We start from the raw sequence: 22,692 nt of genomic DNA on the forward strand, positions 1-22,692 counted from the left end.
CAGGAATAACACCAAACGCATCCTGAAAAAAGAAAAAATGAGACAAGTTATGAACAAAAAGCATATGAATAGGAAAATGCATGAAAATAAGAGAATGAAGAAAAAAGGTTTAAATAAGAAAATATTGGCAAAAAAAAAGTTTCGGCCAATTAAAAAATTGATACAAGCCTGCCCAGTAAAACTTTTAACTATTGGCCAGCGGGCCTAAATAAAAATTATGAAATTTAAACAAGGATTCTCCTCTTTCAAGCATACCCTAAGGCTTCAGTTTTTATCAATACCACACAATAAAAAATTATCTTTATTTTTTTATTTTAAACCACCAACAGAGAGGAAGCGTTAAAACATGAAACAATCACCACAGTTGCTGATAGCAAGCCTAGTAATGCTAGATTCTTTGTAAATATCAACATTCAATTGATTTCTAAATGCCTAGGAAATCACAGTACAACATTGTGGGCTCCGAAAATTCGGCCCCGGCCTCCCCGCCGTGCGATTTCTTTTTGCTTTTATTTGGCGAGGGAGTTTTAACGGATATATTCCGGGGTAAATTTTGGAAGGCAGATGGGTTTGTAGATAAGACACTACCCAGAGATTTCGCCCTCATTTTGCGAGGACTTTATGATCTGAGTTCTGGTTTCCTATAGGCGGAAGCCCCTATAGTTAATTACCTCTCCCGATCACGAGAGAGAACTTTCGATTAAGGCTAGTCGTCAATCAGATACGTATAAAATACGTGGTATCTGGCATATAGTAGCAGCAATGATTGGATTTGGAAATTTGGAAAGTTTGGGAATTTAGAAAGATTTTGATATTCAAAATAGAAATTTCACCATCTTGCACTTAAGGCGGATGGGGGGGGAATGGATGATGGGCCCGATCAAGATCCCATGGTTCCGTCGTCCCGGGCCATCGTAATCCCTGGTCTACTTAGTCAGAGGAGGTAGTCGACCCAACCTGACAGAAGGATGCTTATCGGTAGCCATGGGTTGCTTCGTCCAATGGGACCTTGTAGACCGGGGATGGGTATTTGCCTAAGGGGACAAATTTGGATCCACCTTAGCTGACAGAGGGCTTTGTGCCCTATCGATCATATCATATTGATTCATATCTCAAGGATTTGATGCCAATAAGGAACGTATCGGCTCTGGCCATGACCGCTATCTGTGGTGCCATTTGGCGGCAAAACCACTTGGTTCAGAGGGCCCCGGGTCGTCGTAACCGTTTATCCTGCGGTGCCATTTGGCGGCAGACTGCCGGTTAGAGGACACGTACCACGTCCTTACTGGCAAGAGATTGTTTGAGAATGGATCCTAGTGATATTTTCGACTAGGCATTTGGCTCTTTGTGAGCTAGAGTTTATTTGAATCTGTCCACCCGACAGACTATTGCGGAGGGTGGATGGGCTTTGCTTTAAGTGTTGGGATGGATAGTTTCATTTTTAAATATTTTTGGAATTTTGGGATTTTTTGGAGTTTTTGGGTTTGTGGGTAGAGTTTGAAAGACATTTGGATATTTGGGGGACATTTGAAAATATTTAGGAACCCCTCCGGTTGAGATATGCATTCAACACGGCCATCATCGGGGTGTTTGGGGTCATTTCCATTTGATTGAACCTTGTCGACCCTATCATATTATCGAAAGGGGATCGGGTTTCTCGTAGGCATTATGCCTTTGTTCATGAATTTTCTTTGTTAAAGGCCTTAAAGGCCGAATATGAATGTTGTAGACGTCATCTGTCTGCTTGTATCAGTGTTGCGGATCCGGTGGCGATTTGGTCTTGATGTTGACCCCCTCCCCCTTTCTCATTCACCGGGGAAGTTTTCTGGATTTTGGAGTCAAAGACTGTTGGTTTGAAAAGAACTCATTTTAGGCTCTTCAGCGTATTGGACTTGATATTGACTCCCCCTTTCTCATTGATCGGGGAGGGTTTTCTTTTGGACTTTGAAGTCCACTGATTACTCCTTTGCTTTGAAAAGATCTCCTTTCGAGATCTTTAGTGTAGTGGACTTTTTCGTACATCGGGTTGTCGTTGTACTCGAAATACTTGTAGATCTTGATCACCGTTGCTGTTGGTGATATCTATACTTGTGCCCACAGTGGTTCGTTATGCTTACAATGTACACACTGTTGTTATCCACAAGTTGTTTGTAGTCATTTGCAGGGGACCGTTGTACTCACTACGACCTCCTGAAGGTATTTGTAGGAGACCCATTAACATCGGTATTATGTCCACCTTTCACCAATCTCAGGTGGTTTGATTGTACTTGTGCCCACAAATGTTCAAGGTCGAGTCGTCGAAGGTGCGAAGTTGTCCAGCCACAAAGACGTCGGAGGAGCGAAGTCGAGTCGCACGGAGGAGGTCGGAGGGAGAGAGAACCGAGCGGGAGAGTGCGGATCATGGAAGAAGCCGAAAGCCCTGTCGCTTTGGGCTTTTAACGACTCAATAGTCGTGCGAGCGATCGTGTGTGAGGCGACATTGACGTGCGAACTGGTCGCGATGTGGAGGCGACGTGCTCTGGCAGCGACTTGCATCGTGGGATCGCAGGGAGTAGGTAGGATTTGAAATTAATTTTTTTTTTCTTTTTTTTTATTTCAGCAGGTCAACAAACATAAAATAGAACATAAGTAGCTAGGGAAAACAAATATAACCATGCAAACGGATAAAAGAATCACAAGCTATGATTATGTGGAAATTTAACCAACCTGTTAACCAGGACTTGAACGACCCAACAATCCAGTGGAGAAAATTATTTACAGAATTACATGATTTAATCAAAGCTATTTACCCTGTCAACTAAATAAAAGGATAAAAATAGTTCATGTACCTGTTGAATAAAATTGATGGAAACACAAAAATCTTTGCATGCTCGAACAAAAATTTTATATGAAAGTTGTATCTCGAGGCAATTTAGAAGATTTATGGCACAGATTCCACATAAATATCTTTCAACGAGTAATAAAAAAGAAAAAAAAAATCTCATGCTTACATTTCAAAGACTGAAAAAGCTTTTAACATGCATGACAATTGAAGGATGACACAACAAGCAAAATCCAGATAAAATGGTTGTCCTAACAAATTGTTGCGTGCTAGAAATAATGTCATTAGAGAGAGATACTGATCATCTTAACAAAAATTTTTACATTACTCACGTCACATAAAGCTGGGGGTGTGATGTAAAAAATTGTTAAGTATTTGGGCTAATGATATAATATTTGACATTGATGAATTTTGCACAGATCATTATTTTACAGATGTGCTACTGAATATCAATGAAACAGTAGGCCTTTTATAACAAGTTTGTTATCCCAAGCAAACTAACGTATGATCATGTCTAGCATACAACAACAACAACAACAAGACTTTTATCCCACTATGTGAGGTCGGCTACATTAAATTTTTTTCTCCATTATGTCCTATTAAGAGTCAAATTATCATTTAAATCTAATTAAAAAATATCATTTCTAATACTTTCTAAGTCTTCTTAGGTCAACCTCTACCTTTCTTAACATAAAAATCTACCTCTACTTCTAAATATAATCATGTCTTGCTTGATGTGAATAAATTGAATCATCGTTATCTTCAAGAGCTTATGCATTCACTTTCTTATGTGCAAGTTATATTAGTTTATAGTGAGTATTATCTTTTAATAAATTTAATTTTAATGTGATTCTAAAATTATTTTGTTTAATAATTATGTCAAATCAAAGAAACATAATAGCATACATGATAAAGAAGTTTCACCTGATTACATACAATCACAAACGGATCATTTATATCAACTTCTTAATTTATACATATTATGATATTGTGTTATCTTTTGAATTGCACTATGTTGTGTTATATCTCTTGAATTACACTATATCTTGTCAATCTTGAAATTATAAATACATATAGTAGGTTTATTTCAAAACAATTGCATTCATTTATGGCTATTGTACCACCAAGTAATACCTCATCTTTATGTACTTATTGTTTAAGTGTTTTTCGTATCGAGCCGACCTCGATCGACTGGATTCGAGCCCGATTGAGCTCGATCGCGATCGATCAACTCGATCGAGCATCATCGAACTAAATTGGCCCAAATCGGACCTTAATTGAGTCAAATTAAACTCAATTTTTTCCATTAAAGTCAAATCAATCAAAACCAACCCAAATCGGTCCAAATCGAACCCAATTAAGCCTCGTCGAGCCTTGTTGAACCAAATTTGACTCAATTCGGCGCCGATTCAAGTTCCATTTCACAAAATTGACTCAATCGGATCCAATCAAACCTAAATAGACTCGAATCAATCTAATTCGAGCTCAATACGGGCACAAATTTGGCCCAATTAGCCTAATCCATGTTCGATTTCATTCCAAATAGGTTCAATTTGACTTTCTAGCCAATCTAAATCATTTCCCAAATTAGGAAATTAGATCCAAGGGCTAGAATTCAAAGATCGGTTGTTGTAGGGTCTTTTACCTCTGATTTTTATGGCTAAGGCAGGTATTTGAGCGTAGGGAAATCCTATCGCAGAGCAGAGCCTCGTTTGACGTATAGAGAGAGTGAATACGGGAGGGACCATTCCGTTCAGCCTCTAGCTTGCGCATCCGAGCAAGAAAGGGAGAAATTGGCATGTTTGTGTGATATGTTCCACAGAGTGTGAGAGAGAGGTGAAGGCCATATCGGGGGGATCCCAGTGTGCGTGCGGGTTTTCCATAGGTCGTGTTCGCTCGATCCCGACAAGAGGATAGAGAGGAGAGTCAAGAAGAGAGCCAAAGCCTACGACTCTCTTGTTGTCGTGCGACCCAGATAAAAACCAAGCGGTCGACCCAAGGTGCTCGCACACGTCCGACCTATCCAAACCGAGATCCCATTCGGCTCCTACGTGCGACAACCCTCTACTTGTGATCGAGCAGCTGGAAGAAAACCTATCACTTTGCACACGACCTAGCCGGGTTGAGACCTTCAGAACCGATGGCTTCTACATGTATCTAAACCAAATCCAGCTATCTACACCTTCATTCCAATAATCAAGGAAGGTTTGGGAGCTTCTTCTTCCCCTCCTACTCCGGCAACCTCAAGACAGAAAAATCAGTGTCCGGAGCATCTTGGACAGTAATCTTCTTCCACCTCCATCAACTCTGGTGACTTCTTGATGGTGAAATCGATTTCCGGAGCAGTTTAGACAGCAACGAGAACATTCGGAGTGGCTTGGACAGCTGACTTCTTCCCCTTTCTTGCTTATTTTCAAGGCGAGGGCATACCGGTAGCACTGTGATTTAACCCGGCGAGGTAAGATCTCTCAAACTTAGGAAAATCCCTAAGTCTCAAGTTGTGGTTATGTGTTTGATGCTCCAAAATCCCTTTAGGGCCTTAGAAACCCTTGCAATTAATTTCCAAACCCAAGAACTCGCAGTCCTTCTAGCAAATTTGTGGAAATCCAACAATTTTCATCAAACTGCTCATGTGAGAGCCAAAAGAGGACGTTGTTGTGCGTTGGGGCGTTGGATTAATATCTAAAACCTCCCAAATGCATGTATTTGCACTCATATTGAACCCAACACCGTCATCTATGATCAAACCCTAGGTTATGTGATTTTATATGACAATGAATCAAATGTCGAGGTGTAGACTTCCACAATATTGCATGCTATGTTCTATCTCTTGGAGTTGTGTGTTATGACAAAAATAATGCACAAGTGTAGGAGCTAGTATTTAATGAAATTTGTGGATTTTTCCATGACTTTGGTGAATACTCAAAATGTATTTTATTGGGATTAAGCAGTTAGCATGTTGGTTGTAGGATTTGACATGAATCCCAAAGGTTTGTGTTGCAAATTATGAGGTTAGTGGAGCTCCTGAAATCCATTTTGAATGTTTTATAAAGCTTATGGAAATAATAACAAATCAACACCTCCAATTTACAAAATCCTTAACATTGGAAACTCGCACTCGCATTTTCAATGCACCAATCATGCCAATATTGATTGGAAATATCCTTCCAAATTTTGAGTATGTGTTTCCTAACTCATCATAAATCAAATGCATGTTATATGTCACTTGCTATGATTATTGCATATCCAAAATTCACAAAATCGTAAATATGTTCACTAAATTTATAAATGCTATAAAGCAATCATGGAGTGTTCTATGGCTCTAAAGTGCTCCCAGACTACACCCCACCACATATTAGAATTTAATAAATATGTTTCATGTAGTCTGCGAGTTGATTGGTTAAGGGCAACGACAAGTAGTTTAAACATATGATCAAACTCCTAAAAAATGATAAATCACATGCACGCATTTCTTGGTTCTTTAAATCATACCAAAATTGATTTTAAAAACTCTTAGAAGTTGTAGGAAATAATCTTCCCTCCCCATCATGAGTCCAAAACACTTCCAAAATCTAGAGAGCTCTCTTTCAAATGCTCTTTTCCCTCATGTATGACAATTTGAAACCTCCAAAGGTTCCAAGCAACATCATTATACGAGTCATTGGATCTTAGAAATAAATTCTTAGCCATCCATCCCTTGTTTTGTTAAGACACAAAATCAAAAAAACAATAATCTCTCTCCTTCATGCATGATTTTTGGAGCTTCCTGAAGGCTTCAAATGTTTCATTGCATGACTCCTAGCATACCTTAGGAGCCATCACTAATCATTTCCATGCATGATGTTGTGGATTTTTCTAAAATCCTAAATACATCATCATGCAAACGCTTGAACTTGGGACCAAATCTTAAGTTCTTCCCTCTCATTTGCCTAGCCTCAAATTAGGCAAATAAACAGCTCCCTTTGAACATCAAATGCTTAAGAAACATTCATGAATTTGCAACCTATAAGTTGCATCTTCTCTCCTCTTTCCTATAAGCCTAGAATTGTTGGAAAACCTCTCATTTTCCTTAGCCTAAAAATACATAGGAAATCGTCCCACCTCCTTGCTTGTTGCTTCTCTAAACCTACATGAAAGTTTCCAAATGACTTTCAAGCAATTTATGAGAGTTATAGCTGAGCATAGGAAGTCCAATCATGCTTCCCTCTCATTCTCCTAATCTAAATTAGGAGAGCGAACTCTCTCCTTTGAATGCCCAAAAGTTCAAAGGAACTCCATACGTTTTGTTGCTCAAACCTATGTATCACCCTCTTATGTTTGTTATACCCATATTTAGCAAACCAAGCATCCATCATTGAACATAAAGTTCAATGATAACTCTTGATTTGTAATCTCAAAGTTACAAATTTTCCTCACCTTTTTAGTTAATATCGATCACATAAAATGAAAACCTTATGATGACCCGATTAAGAAAGTAGATGTATTAGATTTGACTTATATTAAGAAAGGTAGTGGTATACCTAAAAAGACTTGGTTAGAAAATACTAGAAATGACCTTTCTTTATTAGATTTAGATGAGAATTTGACCCTTACCATGACACAATGGAGAAAAAATTCATGTAGCCGACCCCACATAGTGGGATAAAAGCTTGTTGTTGCTGTTGATGCTGTTGTTGTTGTTGTAGTAGTATTGAGCCAATATTAATCGGTGACTCCTCTTGCCACCAAACATAGAAATCAAAATCATAACTCCTATCATTTGTTTAACCCAAGTCAAACAAATGAATTATCATTTTTGAATACAAAAGAATTTCAAAGAGATCCTTCTTTTGATTTGTATCCCTAAAGCTACAAAATCTTCTATTACATCTTCCTTTCATCCTTCCGACCTAAGTTGGAGGAATGGACTCTTCTACTTGAACACATAAAAGTTGAAGGAAAATTCCTTGTGATTTGTAATCCAAATTTACATATCACACTATCAAATGCACCTAACCTTTCTAACACTAATTGTCTTTCTATTCTTACTTATTGGTTTCACAAAAAAGCTGTTGGTCATATCTCCATTGTGGTTCCTAGGATTATTTTTTGGCTACTTTGCATAAAAAGAAATAATTGCAAACATATTTGCATCAAGATGAGTTTTGAAAGAATTATCATTGGCCTTAAGCATAAAATTCACCAACTTGTTGCTCACAAATTACTCTGTTTTAAACATTTTAATGGGAATATGAGATGGCTTTCCTTTTTCCAAGTCTCTTTTGACTTGGAAAACAATGACTTGCCTTCCAAAATAATCTTTTGGAAGAAGCCCTTCTTGAATCAGTTTAAATTAAACATTGATGGCTCCGTTTCTAAATCTACGGCTAGTTATTGTAGTATTGTTAGAGATCATCAAGGTGATTTCTTTGTTACTTTTTTTTGCTTTGATTCCTTCATGCAAAGCTATTGTTGCGGACGCCAAGGCCTTGCTTTTGGGTCTGAAATTTTGTCTGGCCCACCACATTCAAAAGTTTTGGATTGAATTTGATTTTTTGTTATTGGTTAATTTAATTGTTTTGAATAATTGTAACAATGCTTCTCTTCACTATATTTTTAGGATCATTAAACAATGTGTTAATCAATTTGATTATGTGATTACTCATATTTGAAGAGAAGAGAATTATTGTACTAACTGGCTTGCCAAAAATGGTTTAGCTTTATCTACCATTGAGTCCTACCATAATTTAAATGATCTTCAAATGTTGAGGGGTTTGGTGAGATTGGATAAGTTGGGTATGCCTTAAATCAAGAAATAACAATCTGTTTATTTTTGTTCCTGTTTTGTGCTCTTTTCTATTGTTGAGATGCTATATGGGTTGTTTTGCCTCTTGTTATGCTGCTACTTTTTTATTTATTCTATTTGTATTTGCTAGTGGTTGTTTGGCCCCCCAACTCTTTGGCTGGTTTATTCTACCCGATTTCTTCTATCTTATCACACTTCTTATGTTTAGCACTTTTCTCTGTTATTGGGCTGCTAATTATGGTCTTTTGACTACCTTTCTGTTGCTGGTATTATCATTCTTATATTTTGGTTTGCTTATTATTTTTCTTCTTTTTCATCTCTTAGTTTTTGGCTTGTGGTTTTTCTTTGTTAGTGTTTTGGCTACCATATGGTTTGCTGGCTGGGTTTTTTCGGGCTCGGGTTGAGTCGAATTTACATTGGTTTTCCTGCTCCTCTATTGACTTTTTCTCATTTATGTTCTTTATGTGAGCACCCTGTTTGAGCCTGTGGCTATCTGTTGGTGGCCTATTTTTTGGGTTGGCGACTGATATCCTGCTCATCTTTGTTGGTCTATCCATTCTTAACAATTACCTCTATTTCTCCCTACAGATTTTCTTCTCTTGAATTGCCTTCTTTTGTAGGTATTGTGGAGCTGTTGTAGGTCTTATTCGAGTTGCCTCCTTCCTTCATCTGTGTGACTAATTGGGTTTGGTTCTTTTTAGTATTCCAAGTTGGCTTTGCTTTGGTCTATTTTTGGGCGACAACTCTTGGCCTCCCTTTTGTTCTGCTCATTTCTTTTTTGTTGTTTATTCTTGTAATCTATATGAGATCATTGACTAGATATGATTTTTTTGGGCTTTTTATTGTAGCCCAACGAGCATTTGATCACTTGAAGGACTTGTAACTTTTTTTGATGATTAACACATAAGCCCTAAAATGGATTTTTTGGGTGAAAAAAAAAAGAGGTATGTCTAAGAGGTTGTAAGAATTCCATCTTACTGTGATCATACGCTATGTCAAAAATTTGTTTGATGGATTGCAAAATAATGAGCACACCTTGCCACAAATATATGCCATTGAAGACATACTCGCAAAGAAGAGATGTTAAGCAAGACTGTAGAGAATGGTCTGACAAGACCTCCCCTCGCTGCCCTAGCCACCAGAGCCGTCCTCTTCTACCTGGCATATATGGATAGGAAGGAAAGGATAGGTTGTTTGGAGCTTATATGATTTTTTTAACTAATTTTTAAGTCAAAATAGGGCGTCGTTTCAGCTTCTTGAGTTGCATTGAGATCCAAGCTTCGCATCAAAAACTGTACTTAACCAGGTATGGATTTTTATAACCCCAAAAAAACAAGCTAGGTTCAAGGAAACTTAATCCAAAAGAAAAAGAACTTTAGGCTCATACTAGCACAAAGATTGCAATGCACAACGATTCTATGCAGCACCATTGAAAACTAAATTATAAAATAAAGAACTAAATGTAACTGAGTTAACATGGTATGGTATGGCTCATCCTCAGCCCTGCAATGAACTAGAATGGGAAGCAATGTAATTTAATGATGTTATTAGAACAATAAAAATAACTTTCATAATCACAAATAATAATATGGGCTGATAAGTTTGACATTTCTAAAGCAATACTTAATACACATGACAGAACAAAATATGCACTACAGTGTACTTCATATAGAAAAACCATCAAGTGAACTTCAATATAAAAAAAAGATTAACAAAAGAATACTAAAGAATAGAACCTGTGCCACGCTGTTTGCCATGGGATACTTTGCAGCTTGAGCATAGATAGAGGCAGGCCAAGAGCCAGGTCCAGATTGGCAAACTAAATCTGTTGAACAAAGCCATATAAGGAAAGCGAAAAGCAAGGATGACTTAAAGATTTTATGTTGCTTGCCAAATTTATAAGAAGAACAGTAAAGTACAGAAAAATGTAGATATATGCAATTTTTGTAAAGTCTGAAACCCACAGTTTGATTGCATGACAATATACGTGCTTTGTAGCACCTCAATGTAATGCACAAGGTAGTGGTGATGTTTTCATATCTTTTTCTTCGTATTTTTTATGTATCAATAATTTGATTGGTTCGGGGAATTGTTCCTGGTAATTTGCAATTACCTAAATCATTTATCCACTGCAGGAAAAAAATTTAGTTAAGAAAAACATTGTTCTCTCATGTTCTCATTAAATCCATCATAAAAAAATCTCAACTTTCTGGCTTATTCTACTTTATCTATCACCTCTTTCTATGACACCATGACTATCCAAATTCTCGATTCTCTGTAAAGAGAGGTTAAGTCTAAACCATGAGTTATCAAGCCTGCATCACCATCTACAATGTCACCGCTCGCAATTCTTAAAGCTCTTAGAAATACAATCTGATCATGCTTGCATGTGGAAATCATTCAGAAATTAAAAAAAGAATAAAAAGTATACAGCTCTACTTGGGTAGGTAAAATTATTATTGGAAGATTATGAAGCATATGTGGGATCTAAAAATTCATATTCAGCTCTACTGAGAGGGTTTATGTGTTATGGGTCAAATTTTTATAAGGAATATTAGATTGTAGATAAGACAATGCACAGAGATTCTAGTCTCATTTTATGAGGACTGTGATTTGGTTCAATGTTTCACATAGCTACAATACCTTATGGTTAATTATCCTTCGTGGTGACAAGAGAGAGCTTTCAATTAAAGCTAACCGATAGATGCTAAATGCTTACTGTATAGTAGCTGTAAATTTGACTTAAGGATTGTGAAATCTACAACCGTAAATCTAAAGAGGATGGTGGGAAAAATGACGATGAACATAATCAAGGTCCCATGATTTCATCATCCTGAATAATAATAGACTCTATTTTACTTGATCAGCAAAATTAGTCAACTGAACCTAATCGAAGGATCATAATTGACAACCATGAGTTGCATCGCCCAAGGGGACCATGTAGACATGGGTTGAATGTTTGTTTAAGGAGATAAATTTAAAAATCTTAGCTAACAAAACATTTTGTGTAATATCAAGTGCATTACATAATTCACTACTCAATGATTTTTAAGTCATTAGAGAACTTACAGGTTCTGACCATAATTGTAATTTAATGATATCATTTAAAGATAAAATCACTCAATCAAAGAGCCCTAGTCATAACCATTGATGGTAAAATCACCGATGGTTTCATTTGACAGTAAAATCATTGATTGAAGGACACACGTTACATCCTTTTCAATAAGAGAGAGTTTGTAAATGAACATAGTGATACGCTTCATAAGATATTGGCTCTTTATGAGCTAAATTTTTTCTTTATATTTATCACCATCAACAAACAAATTGCAAAAAGTGAATGATTATTGTTTTAAATTTATAAGTAATAAATTTTGCTCACGCATTTTAATTTTTGCAATTTTTTGAAATTTTTATGTTTTTAGAAATTTGAGCCCAAAGTAATTTGCTTTGAAATTTGAGAGATATTTTAAGAATAAAGTCCACTCCGATCGATATTTTCATTATTGGAGTATTGAATGCTTTCATTTTGTTGCTTTCTACTTTGTCAACTTTGCTTGCTTTCTTGCAAAGGATTGGGTCTATGATTAACATTTGTAGTTGTATATGTAGGACAAAATATCATTATGAGTATCAGGATTGAATATTTAATTACAAACTTGCTAGCTGAAAATTTCTTCTTAGCTAGTGTTGCAGTAATTTACCAAGAAGTGTAAATCTTGTCAACTCATGCCTTGGGGATATGGAGGATCAAACTTAAAAAATGTGACACACAACCCTACCTACAAGTAAGGTGGACATATTGATTTTGTTGATTTTACAAAAGAGGGTTTACTAATTTTTCAAAATGACTACACTTTTTTTCCAAAATAGTTGAACGATTCTCAAGCTGGACTGAATACAAGATAAATTTACTTTCGATTCGCACAAGATTCTCATACATTAAGTTCGAGTGTTCAAAATCTTTGTTAGAGTACATGCAGACGAATTAATTTTAACAACTTATTTTTCTTTAAAATGTCATGCGAGCTTTTTGTACTTTATGTGGAGCATTTTCATAATTCAGAATACAATTACAAACTTTTTGATATATTTGACTATGCACTTGCACATTCTTCAATGCATTCCCATAGTGCTTGCACTTAATGCTTTTGGACAATGCACTTGGTGCATTTGGACAATGCACTTGGTCTTTTTGAAATATATTTGCATAGTATACTTGTAAGATTTTTAATACACCTACATGACGAACTTTCATAATTTTGTGTATTTGCACATTATTATTGGAATAATGGCATGCTTATCAAAGTAATTACATGTGTTTTGAAGTTGTTGCATACTTTTTTATGCAATTGCACACTTCTCAAGATAGCTGCACACTTCTTGAGATGATTGCAAACTTTTTTGTTTGCCTGCATGACATGTGCAGTGCTTCATGCATTTGTGTGATGCACTTGTACACTGTTTGAGATGTTTCACCTGAATTTTAAAGTTACATTGTAATGATACATGATTTAAAAATATCCATATTTTAAATATTTGCATGAGCATTTGTCGTTGAAATATATGTAAAATTTCATTGTGAAATTTGAAGAGCACCTTCTATCTGTTTGCATATGTGTTACGAATCTGATAGCATAGAAGACTTGTTTGAATCTTATCACATATTCCACAATGCCGCATAATTTTATCTTCACATGTTTGTAATTTTGTAGGGCAGGTTCCATGGGGAACACCTATGTAATCAAGGTTAGAGGTTGATCTGCAATGAGTTTGTATATTCAATGGTAAGAGTGGCCAACTTGCTGTCATAAATGACTTGGGAGAAACAGATAGGTGGGAAATGAGGGCCATTGCCAAGATATGCAAGACGTTGATGGATTGGAGAGGAAGGTGCATCGATGAGATCGTGCTAGAGACGAGGTGTGGTAGTCGGCGACAACAGAGATTGGGTGGCTAGGTGAGTTTAACTTAACCAACAAGTCTCACAAACACCTCTTCGTCTTCACCCGTGACATATCCCATCAAAGCTTTCATTAGTTAACTCCAATCACAACCCCTTTCCTTCTTTTGTCATTGATGGTTTCATGTATTTGGGTAGGAATGCAGAGGAGATGGAAAGGAGCAGCTAAGATCAAGGGATAAGTGGCAAAGGAATTACTAGCAAGAGTAGAGGGGATGGAGGGCTTTATTTTTTATTTTATTTTATTTTATATTTCCTTTTTTTTTTAAGTAAATCATAGTTTATTTTTTATTTTAATTACAACGAGAACGAATGCATTTTGGGATTTGAATCATGATTTTTTTATTATAAACTTTTTGTGAGAATAAGCACTTGAACTCGGCCCATCAGGATTTTCAAATCTTTTTCCATCTTGGGTGCTGCTTATTCAAGTGTGATTGAACTAGGATTTAATCATGAATGTTTTTTTATAATCAAAATAATTAAATAAAAAAATATGTTAATCAACTTATTGCACAATTTCTTACTTGTGCATCTAAGATTTTGTCATCAACTCACATAGGCACATTTTGTATTTTCGTTTCTTGCAATAGATATGTCAATATGGACCTCTTTACAAAGTAATTTCATCATTTTAGATGCATCGGCACAGTCCAGTTTGTGAACAGGCGTGGTTCAAGAGATTTTGATTGTGGTTGCGGCCTTTCAACCTCAATTTGCACCAGGTAGCGTCATCATCCAACTTTAATGTATGATCAAATTAACTGCGAGATATCTTCTTGATAAATGAGACACTCCATATCTATTGATGTGGTCTAATTCACAAATTGTGCAAAAATCAATAATTTTGATAGAGATCGGGGCATGTTGGATTTATTTGTGTGATACCACAACTATTGTTCATCAATTTTGTCAAATTTTAATAGATTGTTTGCAGAGTAATTATGGAAGTCAACAGCATAGGCGGACCTAAGTTAACATGGATAAAAGTTAAATGATTTGCGAAGTAGGTATTTATGAAGACAGGCACCAAAAACAAATGGATAATGAAAATTCAAAAAGACAGTACTAATAGCTTGGATAAAGCTAATGATATTCCTATGAAAAAAAAAACAACATTTGATTCGAAGCATACCAAGACCACCAGTTCCAGATGCTTCTAAATTAATAAAAGCTCCGACTGTATCGCTCCATCTATGTGTATTCACAAATCCATGAGACCCCTAATGCATTAGCATATGGAAAAATCAGAGAACAAGATGAATCAACAAACAGTAACACAAAAACATCATCAAAGAACTTTCTAATAATATTTTCTTAGTTACCCAATGGGATTCTGCGTACAACCAGAATGCTCAAATAGAGCTACACTCTAGCAACATAAATTAATGATCAGCACAGACAGGGAATGCTAATCAGAGTGGGGAGAAGCTCTTGTTTACCAATACATAAAAGAATTGCTTTTTGCAATGTACAGTAACTCGTGGGGCATTGAATAAACTAATAAAGCTTTAAAAGGTGCGGCAAGGGATCAAATCCCCTAAATGATTTTGATACTCACCAAAAATAGAAAGAAATGCTCTATCCATGGTTTTGCATAGAAGAAACATCAGCTAATAATTACATAGATTGAACATAAAAATATGATTCTTTTTCTGAAGAGGAACAAGCTCAATCTAATCCAGAAAGAAGCTCCTAGGTAAATAGTTACGATCTAGCTTCTACAGCAAGTGAAGTTGGGCCTATGATTATGACCATACAGAACGAAGAATTTCTTACCAAGATGTATTCCTAAAAAAGGATTATAGCTTAATCAAAATCCATGTTATGTATTGTTGCAATAACAAATTCCAATTCCTAATAATCAATTAGCATATATATATATATATATCAACGTTCTAAAAGGCGAAATCGAGAATCGAGGCATTTTTTCTAAGCGAGGCGAGGCGTAAGCCTCAAAACGATTAAAATAAATTAATTAAAATTTATAAATAATGACAAAAAATAACAGAATATTATGTCAACTATGAATTTAAAGATTTATTTTAAGATAATATTACTGTAATACAAGATTTAAAATAAACTCACTTAAAAATAAAACATCCCCTTAGGATCAAGACCCAAAACAGGCTCATCATCACTTTGATTATCTTCAGAAGAATCTTCATAATTAATGTCAAAGTCATCCTCCAACTCTTCTTCATCTATAATATTTTTTTCCTTTAGCTCCTATATCAGTTAATATTTCATTAGCTCTAAAATGAAACAATAGTAACATACAAAATAATTCATTATATTTAAGAATACCTTTAAATTTTTTTGAAGCTCCAATCTCACTTTATTTCTTTCTTTTATATATTTGAGTAGTTGCTTCATTGTCTTCTTCATTGACATGACTTTCTCCTTCTGCTTCAACTTCAGATACATCAGCATTCTTAGGAGTAACCCATTCATCATCAGATTGTAACTCATCAACAAGCAAAGGGTCAATTCCATTCTCAATATTTCCTTGATTTTGAATTTTAAGATGTCTATCTTTCAGTTTTTTGTTAAACATAACATAAACTAGTTTGTTCATTCGATCTGCCGCCAATCAATTTCTTCTCTTTGTATGAATTTGATTGAAGATACTCCAATTACGCTCACATGCAGAAGCCGAACACGTTAGGCTAAGAACTTTAACTGCAAAAGCTTTCAATTCAGGAACATCATCTCCAAACTGAGCCCACCAACATTCTACATGAAGACAAACATAATATTTTATGAATATTGGTTGAAGTACAAGAGTTGAACATAAATATTAACATTAAAATTATAAATACACAAACTACAAACATACTAGGAGATCGTGTTTTGTAGCATGCTTGTGCTGCTCTAAATCCAAACATTCCCTTCTTCAAATAAAAATCCTCAAGTTGATCATTCACTTTGAGATAGTCTTCTTCAGAAATGGAAGGCCAAAGTCGTCGAGACTCCCGCTAAGAGCCGAACGTCCGAGTGTATCCAGAGAAGGATCGTTCGAACGTCCGAGCCGGCGGACGAAGGAGTGGACGGCGAGCATCCCGATCTAACAGGGAGGGAAGATCGTCGAAGGAGCGAAGCACCCCGCTCGATCCTTCCTTCCGATCGCACGACCCAGCCGAAGTCGATAGGAAGACCGATCCACGCCTGCGATTCGCGGGAAGAAGCTGCGCTTACGTGCGACTTGGGGGTGGAACCGGGTGCCGTGCCCTAAGTCCAACCCGAGCCTTCTTTTAAGGCGTGACCGGTTTGTTTTGATATCAACCTTTATTGTCGACTTAAAGGCCTGAATCGTGCAGAAGAACCAACTCTGCACATACCCTAGCCACCCGATCCAAGTCTTGTTTTAAGACTTGGCCCACTCGGTTATTTAAACCGACAAGGCTCTAGAAAAAAAAAAAAAAAATTATCTTTCGAGAAAAATTCTAGGAAGCCTTAATTGCTTTCCAAATGTCAGAAATTAACTCCTCCCAAAGCGTTGAGCAAAATGAGGAGTCGATGGTGCACCAAGGACGAGGTGACCTTCAAAGCATACAACCTTCCTATCGTCTAAATGGGAAGAACTACCTGAAGTGGTCTCAATTTGTGAAGACCTACTTGAAGGGGAAAGGTAAAATACATCATCTCCTTGGAGGAGGACCGAAAGAAGGAGATCCCAAATTTGGGGCATGGGATGAAGCAGACTCCATGATTATGTCATGGTTGTGGAATTCCATGACTCCAGAAATAAGTGATACTTTTATGTTCCTTTCGACAGCAAAGGACATATGGGATGCTGCCAGACAAACCTACTCGAAAGCTCGTGATGCGGCCCAAATCTTTGAAGTTAAAGTCAAAGTTGGAAGCACGAAGCAGGGGAGTAAGACGGTGACGGAATATGCCACCATTCTACAAAATCTGTGGCAAGAACTTGATCACTATAGGTGCATTGAAACCAGATGTCCGGAGGATGCTGCGATCCTAAAGAACTTCATTGAAAAAGATAGAGTTTATGATTTTCTTGCAGGTCTTAATGCAGAATTTGACCAAGTTAGAGTTCAGATCCTCGGCAAGGAAGAGACGCCATCACTCAACGAAACCATTTCTCTCATTCGCGCAGAAGAAAGTCGACGAGGAGTAATGTTAGAACCAAAGACAGTTGAAAGCTCAGCAATGGTGATGAACAAAGAATCGTCATGGAAGGAGAAGGGAAAAGATCCTTCAAAGTTCAAAGACAATGACTCACTTTGGTGCAGCTATTGCAAAAAGTCAAGACACACAAAGGAAACGTGCTGGAAAATACATGGTAAACCCCCCAGCAAGGAGTGGAATCAAAAGGGTGAAACAAGGGGTACATCACATGCCAACAACACTACAAGTAAGCCAGAAGCACGGTCCAATCTTGGAGAATTCAACAAAGAAGATATTGACAAATTAAAACAACTCCTGGTATCTCTTGAAAAACCAAATGCTTCTTCTTCACTTGCACTCTCAGGTAAGACTCCAATTTCTTTCAGTTTAAGTGCTTCTAGAAATCATCTAAAGGAATTATGGATAATTGATTCAGGAGCCACAGATCACATGACCCACTCATCTACCCACCTCATAAACTACACTCCTTGCCCAAACAATAAGAAAATCATCACTGCTGATGGTTCTCTTACCACGGTAGCTGGTCAAGGAGACATCATATTATCTCCCTTACTCACCCTGAAAAACGTCCTCCACGTACCACAATTATCCACAAATCTAATATCAATACAAAAACTTACCAATGATCATAATTGTCAAGCCTTATTTAACCCTACTTATTGCTTATTTCAGGACCAGAGATCGGGGAAGAAGATTGGACTTGCTAAGGAGAAAGCTGGATTGTACTACCTGGAAGAACCAAACCAATTTAGTAATAATTACTCCATGTTATCCCTAGTAGATAGGAATTCCACTATTTGGCTTCATCATTATAGACTAGGACATCCGTCTTTTGATATCCTAAGACATATGTATCCACAACTGTTTCAGAAAATAGAAACTAAAAATTTTCATTGTGAAACTTGTGAGTTAGCTAAACATAAAAGAACCTCATTCCCAAACAAAAGTGAGAGATGTAACACTCCTTTCTACCTTATTCATAGTGATATATGGGGACCCTCAAAAATCCCCAATATCTCCGGGGCACGCTGGTTTGTGTCTTTTATTGATGATTGCACTAGAGTCTCTTGGATCTATCTCCTTAAAAATAAATCTGATGTTAGCACCATTCTTCCCGTCTTTCATTCCATGATCCAAAATCAATTTGGGGTAAAAATACGGAGATTCCGCTCTGATAATGCCAAAGATTATTTCAACCAAACCCTTTTCTCATACTTCCAGAATGAAGGGATCATCCATGAGTCCTCATGTGTTCACACCCCACAACAAAATGGGGTTGCAGAGAGGAAAAATGGTCACCTTCTAGCCACCACTCGAGCCTTCCTATTTCACTACAATACACCCAAATCCTATTGGGGGGAAGCTCTTTTAACTGCAACCTATCTCATAAACCGATTACCTTCAACTGCTTTAGGCCTCAAATCTCCAATGGAGACCTTGTCCTCTTTTTACCCAGAGTTTCGAACCCATCATAATATTGCACCCAAAGTCTTTGGATGCACTGCCTATGTTCATATCCACAGCCATGAGCGAGGAAAATTAGATCCAAGAGCACTCAAATGCATCTTTGTTGGTTATTCAGCAACCCAAAAAGGTTATAAGTGTTATCATCCTCCCACAAGAAAAACCTTTGTTTCTATTGATGTTACCTTTGATGAGAAAAATTCCTATTTCTCAAAAACTCATCTTCAGGGGGAGACTGAACTTGAGGAAGATGAGGAAATTGAACTAGCACCTCTTGACATTCCTCCACCACCTCAAAATAATCCACCTGAAACCCATGACAACGTTATTAGATTTGGAAAGGTTTACTCCAGACGTACAAGCTCAAGCTGTACTCCAAAGCAGATCCAAGAATCTGAACCATCTCCTGGAAATAAGGTAAGCTCACCACCTCCCTTATACCCTATAAACAACTCTATATCTTTCAACAATTTTTCATCGTCACACCAAAATTTTCTTGTTTCATTAGAAGATATCCGTATTCCTAAAGATGTTTTTGAGGCCTTATCTGATAAAAATTGGAGAAATGCCATGAAAGATGAAATGCAGGCTCTGGAGAAGAACGAAACATGGGAGATCGTCAATCTACCGATAGGGAAAAAATCGGTTGGCTGCAAATGGGTGTTCTCAGTAAAATACAAAGCTGATGGCACACTGGAGAGATATAAGGCAAGACTAGTGGCAAAAGGGTTTACTCAAACGTATGGCATTGACTACCAAGAAACGTTTGCACCTGTGGCCAAGATGAATACTGTCCGAATACTACTCTCACTAGCAGCCAAGTACAATTGGCACCTGGAACAACTGGATGTGAAAAATGCATTCCTACATGGAGACTTAGAAGAAGAGATATTTATGGAAATACCACCAGGCTTTAAAGGGAAATCTGAAGGTAACAAGGTGTGCAAACTGAAAAAGGCTCTATATGGGCTCAAACAATCACCAAGGGCATGGTTCGGAAAATTCTCCAAATTCATGCTCTTGAATGGATATCAACAGAGTCAAGGAGATCATACACTATTCTTCAAACACTCAGACTCAGGGGGAGTCACAATATTATTAGTGTATGTTGATGATATTATTTTGACTGGAAGTAATGAAGAGGAGAAAGCCAGTTTAAGGAAAAATCTGGCTAAGGAATTTGACATCAAAGAACTTGGTAGACTAAAATATTTTCTCGGAATTGAAGTAGCTCACTCCAGCAAAGGAATCTTCATTTCACAACAGAAATACATCAAAGATCTTCTAAAAGAAACAGGTAAACTAGCCTGTAAACCAGCACCAACACCAGTAGAACCTAATCTTAAACTGGGAGAAGCTAAAGAAGATCCAGATGTAGATAAAGGGGCCTACCAGAGACTTGTAGGGAAATTGATCTACCTCTCCCACACTAGACCAGACATAGCATTTGCTGTAAGCATGGTCAGTCAGTTTATGCAGAATCCAAAGCAGATTCACATGCAAGCAGTAGACAGGATATTGCACTACCTTAAAGGGAGACCAGGAAAAGGAATTCTCTTTAAGAGAGATCGTGGAATGACCCTAGAAGTATACACGGATGCTGACTACGCAGGATCACCGGTTGATAGAAGATCTACTTCAGGGTATTGCACATTTCTTGGAGGAAACCTTATTACATGGAGAAGCAAGAAACAGAATGTGGTGGCGAGATCCAGTGCAGAAGCAGAATATCGAGCTATGGCCTTGGGAATATGTGAGCTACTATGGATCAAAATAATCCTAGAAGATCTAAAAGTTAAGTGGGATGAGCCCATGAAGCTACACTGTGACAACAAATCAGCAATCAGCATAGCCCACAATCCAGTCCAGCATGACAGGACCAAGCACATAGAAGTGGACAGACATTTTATTAAAGAAAAACTAGACAGTGGTCTAGTAAGTGTTGATCATGTATCATCAAAGGATCAACTTGTAGATTTCCTTACTAAAGGATTGGACAGTTCTGTCTTCCTCCAAATGATCGACAAGCTGGGAATGACGGATCCATATTTCCCAGCTTGAGGGGGAGTGTTAAATCTCAACCTTACGATCCCAAAGATATCCACGGCTGTAAACAGTAATCCGTGGGAAGACTACATGGATTGCATTAATTCCTCCCATTAATTTAAGAATAATTATATTCATGTTATTATAAGAGTTATTTGTTTCCTTATCGATACACCTTGTATAGATCTATAAATAGGGAGTAGATTGCTTAATAAAATTCAAGCTTTTCCTCTCAAACTCTCCGATTTAACAGATAACTACAAAGAATTTACAGAAATAAAATGCCCAACACAGCTGTCACTACAATCATCAAACCAAATTCATAAATCTTTTATGAGAATTCATCCGTCAAAGGATCTATCTCATTGGTGAATAGGATATCGTTCGAATCCATCATTAAGTTGGACAAATTTGCTCAGTGTACCTTTCCCCAGATACATTGTAGGGAAGCTACTTTAAATATTCCCTTCTTTGTTGTTTTTAAGGTGATTTTGCAAATTATAAATGTCTTCTCTTACATAATATGACATACAATATATATGAGCCGAGGAAAGGGTACAAGAGGTTCCTATCGACAATATCATTACCTACAGGGATAAACTTGAAGATCTTCCGCAGAGTCAGGCAAGTGAAGAGTACCAAAAAAATTTTGTATGTCATTATATAATAGTTATCATTTTATTTTATCCTAAATACATTTCTGCATGCAATGTTGACACCTTACATGGAGATGATAATGGCAAGATGCCTTCAATATTTCATGAAGGGAACAATATTTGGATGGCTCATGTCACACTCATCAGTTAGAAGTGTATTAAGTGGTATAGACTGGGCCGGGTGATTTGACAGTTAGGAGGCATCCAGTTGCACTCTATTGAGGCCATCGAATGAACATTCTAGCAAGTTGATAGACGTGGCAAGATGAATGTCAGTTGGACCAAAGATATATTGAAATATGGAACAATCAACAGGCACATTTAACATCAGTACATCCACTAGAAGGTAATGGCAAAGGAGAGTTGGTAGCTTATTTGATATGGTATAGTGCATGGCTATCACTATATTTAGTGAAAGCTCCCAGCCAACCTCCTAAGACAATCTATCCAAGATCCCCTGGCGAGAGGCTGATGGTAAGATATTCTAACTTGTAGTTCCAATTTGACATCTCAAGCTATTTTAATATTCTTCTAATCACTTTCGCATACTAAAAAACCAAATGGATTACTTTACACGAGCCAAAGGCATCACTGATACAGTTGTTGATGGCCATAGGAAGAATGCAAGTTCGATGCAGTAGGTTCTTGATGAGATCACAGAGTTATCTAGTAAAATGGAGCAATTAGTATATATTAACTACATCGCTTTTGATACCCTTAATGAGCCTGAGTTGTATACACAGTAGAACCGTAGAGATTATGAGCGATATTAGGCTTTAAGGAGATCGACATTAAATGTTCCACGAAG

General features: G+C 37.0%; 1 protein-coding gene across 1 annotated transcript in view; it reads right to left on the reverse strand.

Moving 5' to 3' along the window:
- Positions 1-4: 4 nt before the first annotated feature.
- Positions 5-22,692, reverse strand: part of LOC110093470 (endoplasmic reticulum metallopeptidase 1-like) — a gene marked incomplete at its 3' end in the record, with an annotated part of 46,815 nt that continues 24,127 nt past the window's right edge. Inside the window, exons 6-8 of the mRNA XM_020818368.2 lie at positions 14,702-14,789; positions 10,343-10,431; positions 5-22 (exon numbers count right to left, since the gene is read on the reverse strand). Coding sequence (XP_020674027.1) covers positions 5-22; positions 10,343-10,431; positions 14,702-14,789 — 195 coding nt within the window. The remainder of the gene's footprint in view (positions 23-10,342; positions 10,432-14,701; positions 14,790-22,692) is intronic.

This window comes from Dendrobium catenatum, unplaced genomic scaffold (genome assembly GCF_001605985.2).
Source record: "Dendrobium catenatum unplaced genomic scaffold, ASM160598v2 fragScaff_scaffold_1719, whole genome shotgun sequence".
Taxonomy (NCBI): domain Eukaryota; kingdom Viridiplantae; phylum Streptophyta; class Magnoliopsida; order Asparagales; family Orchidaceae; genus Dendrobium; species Dendrobium catenatum.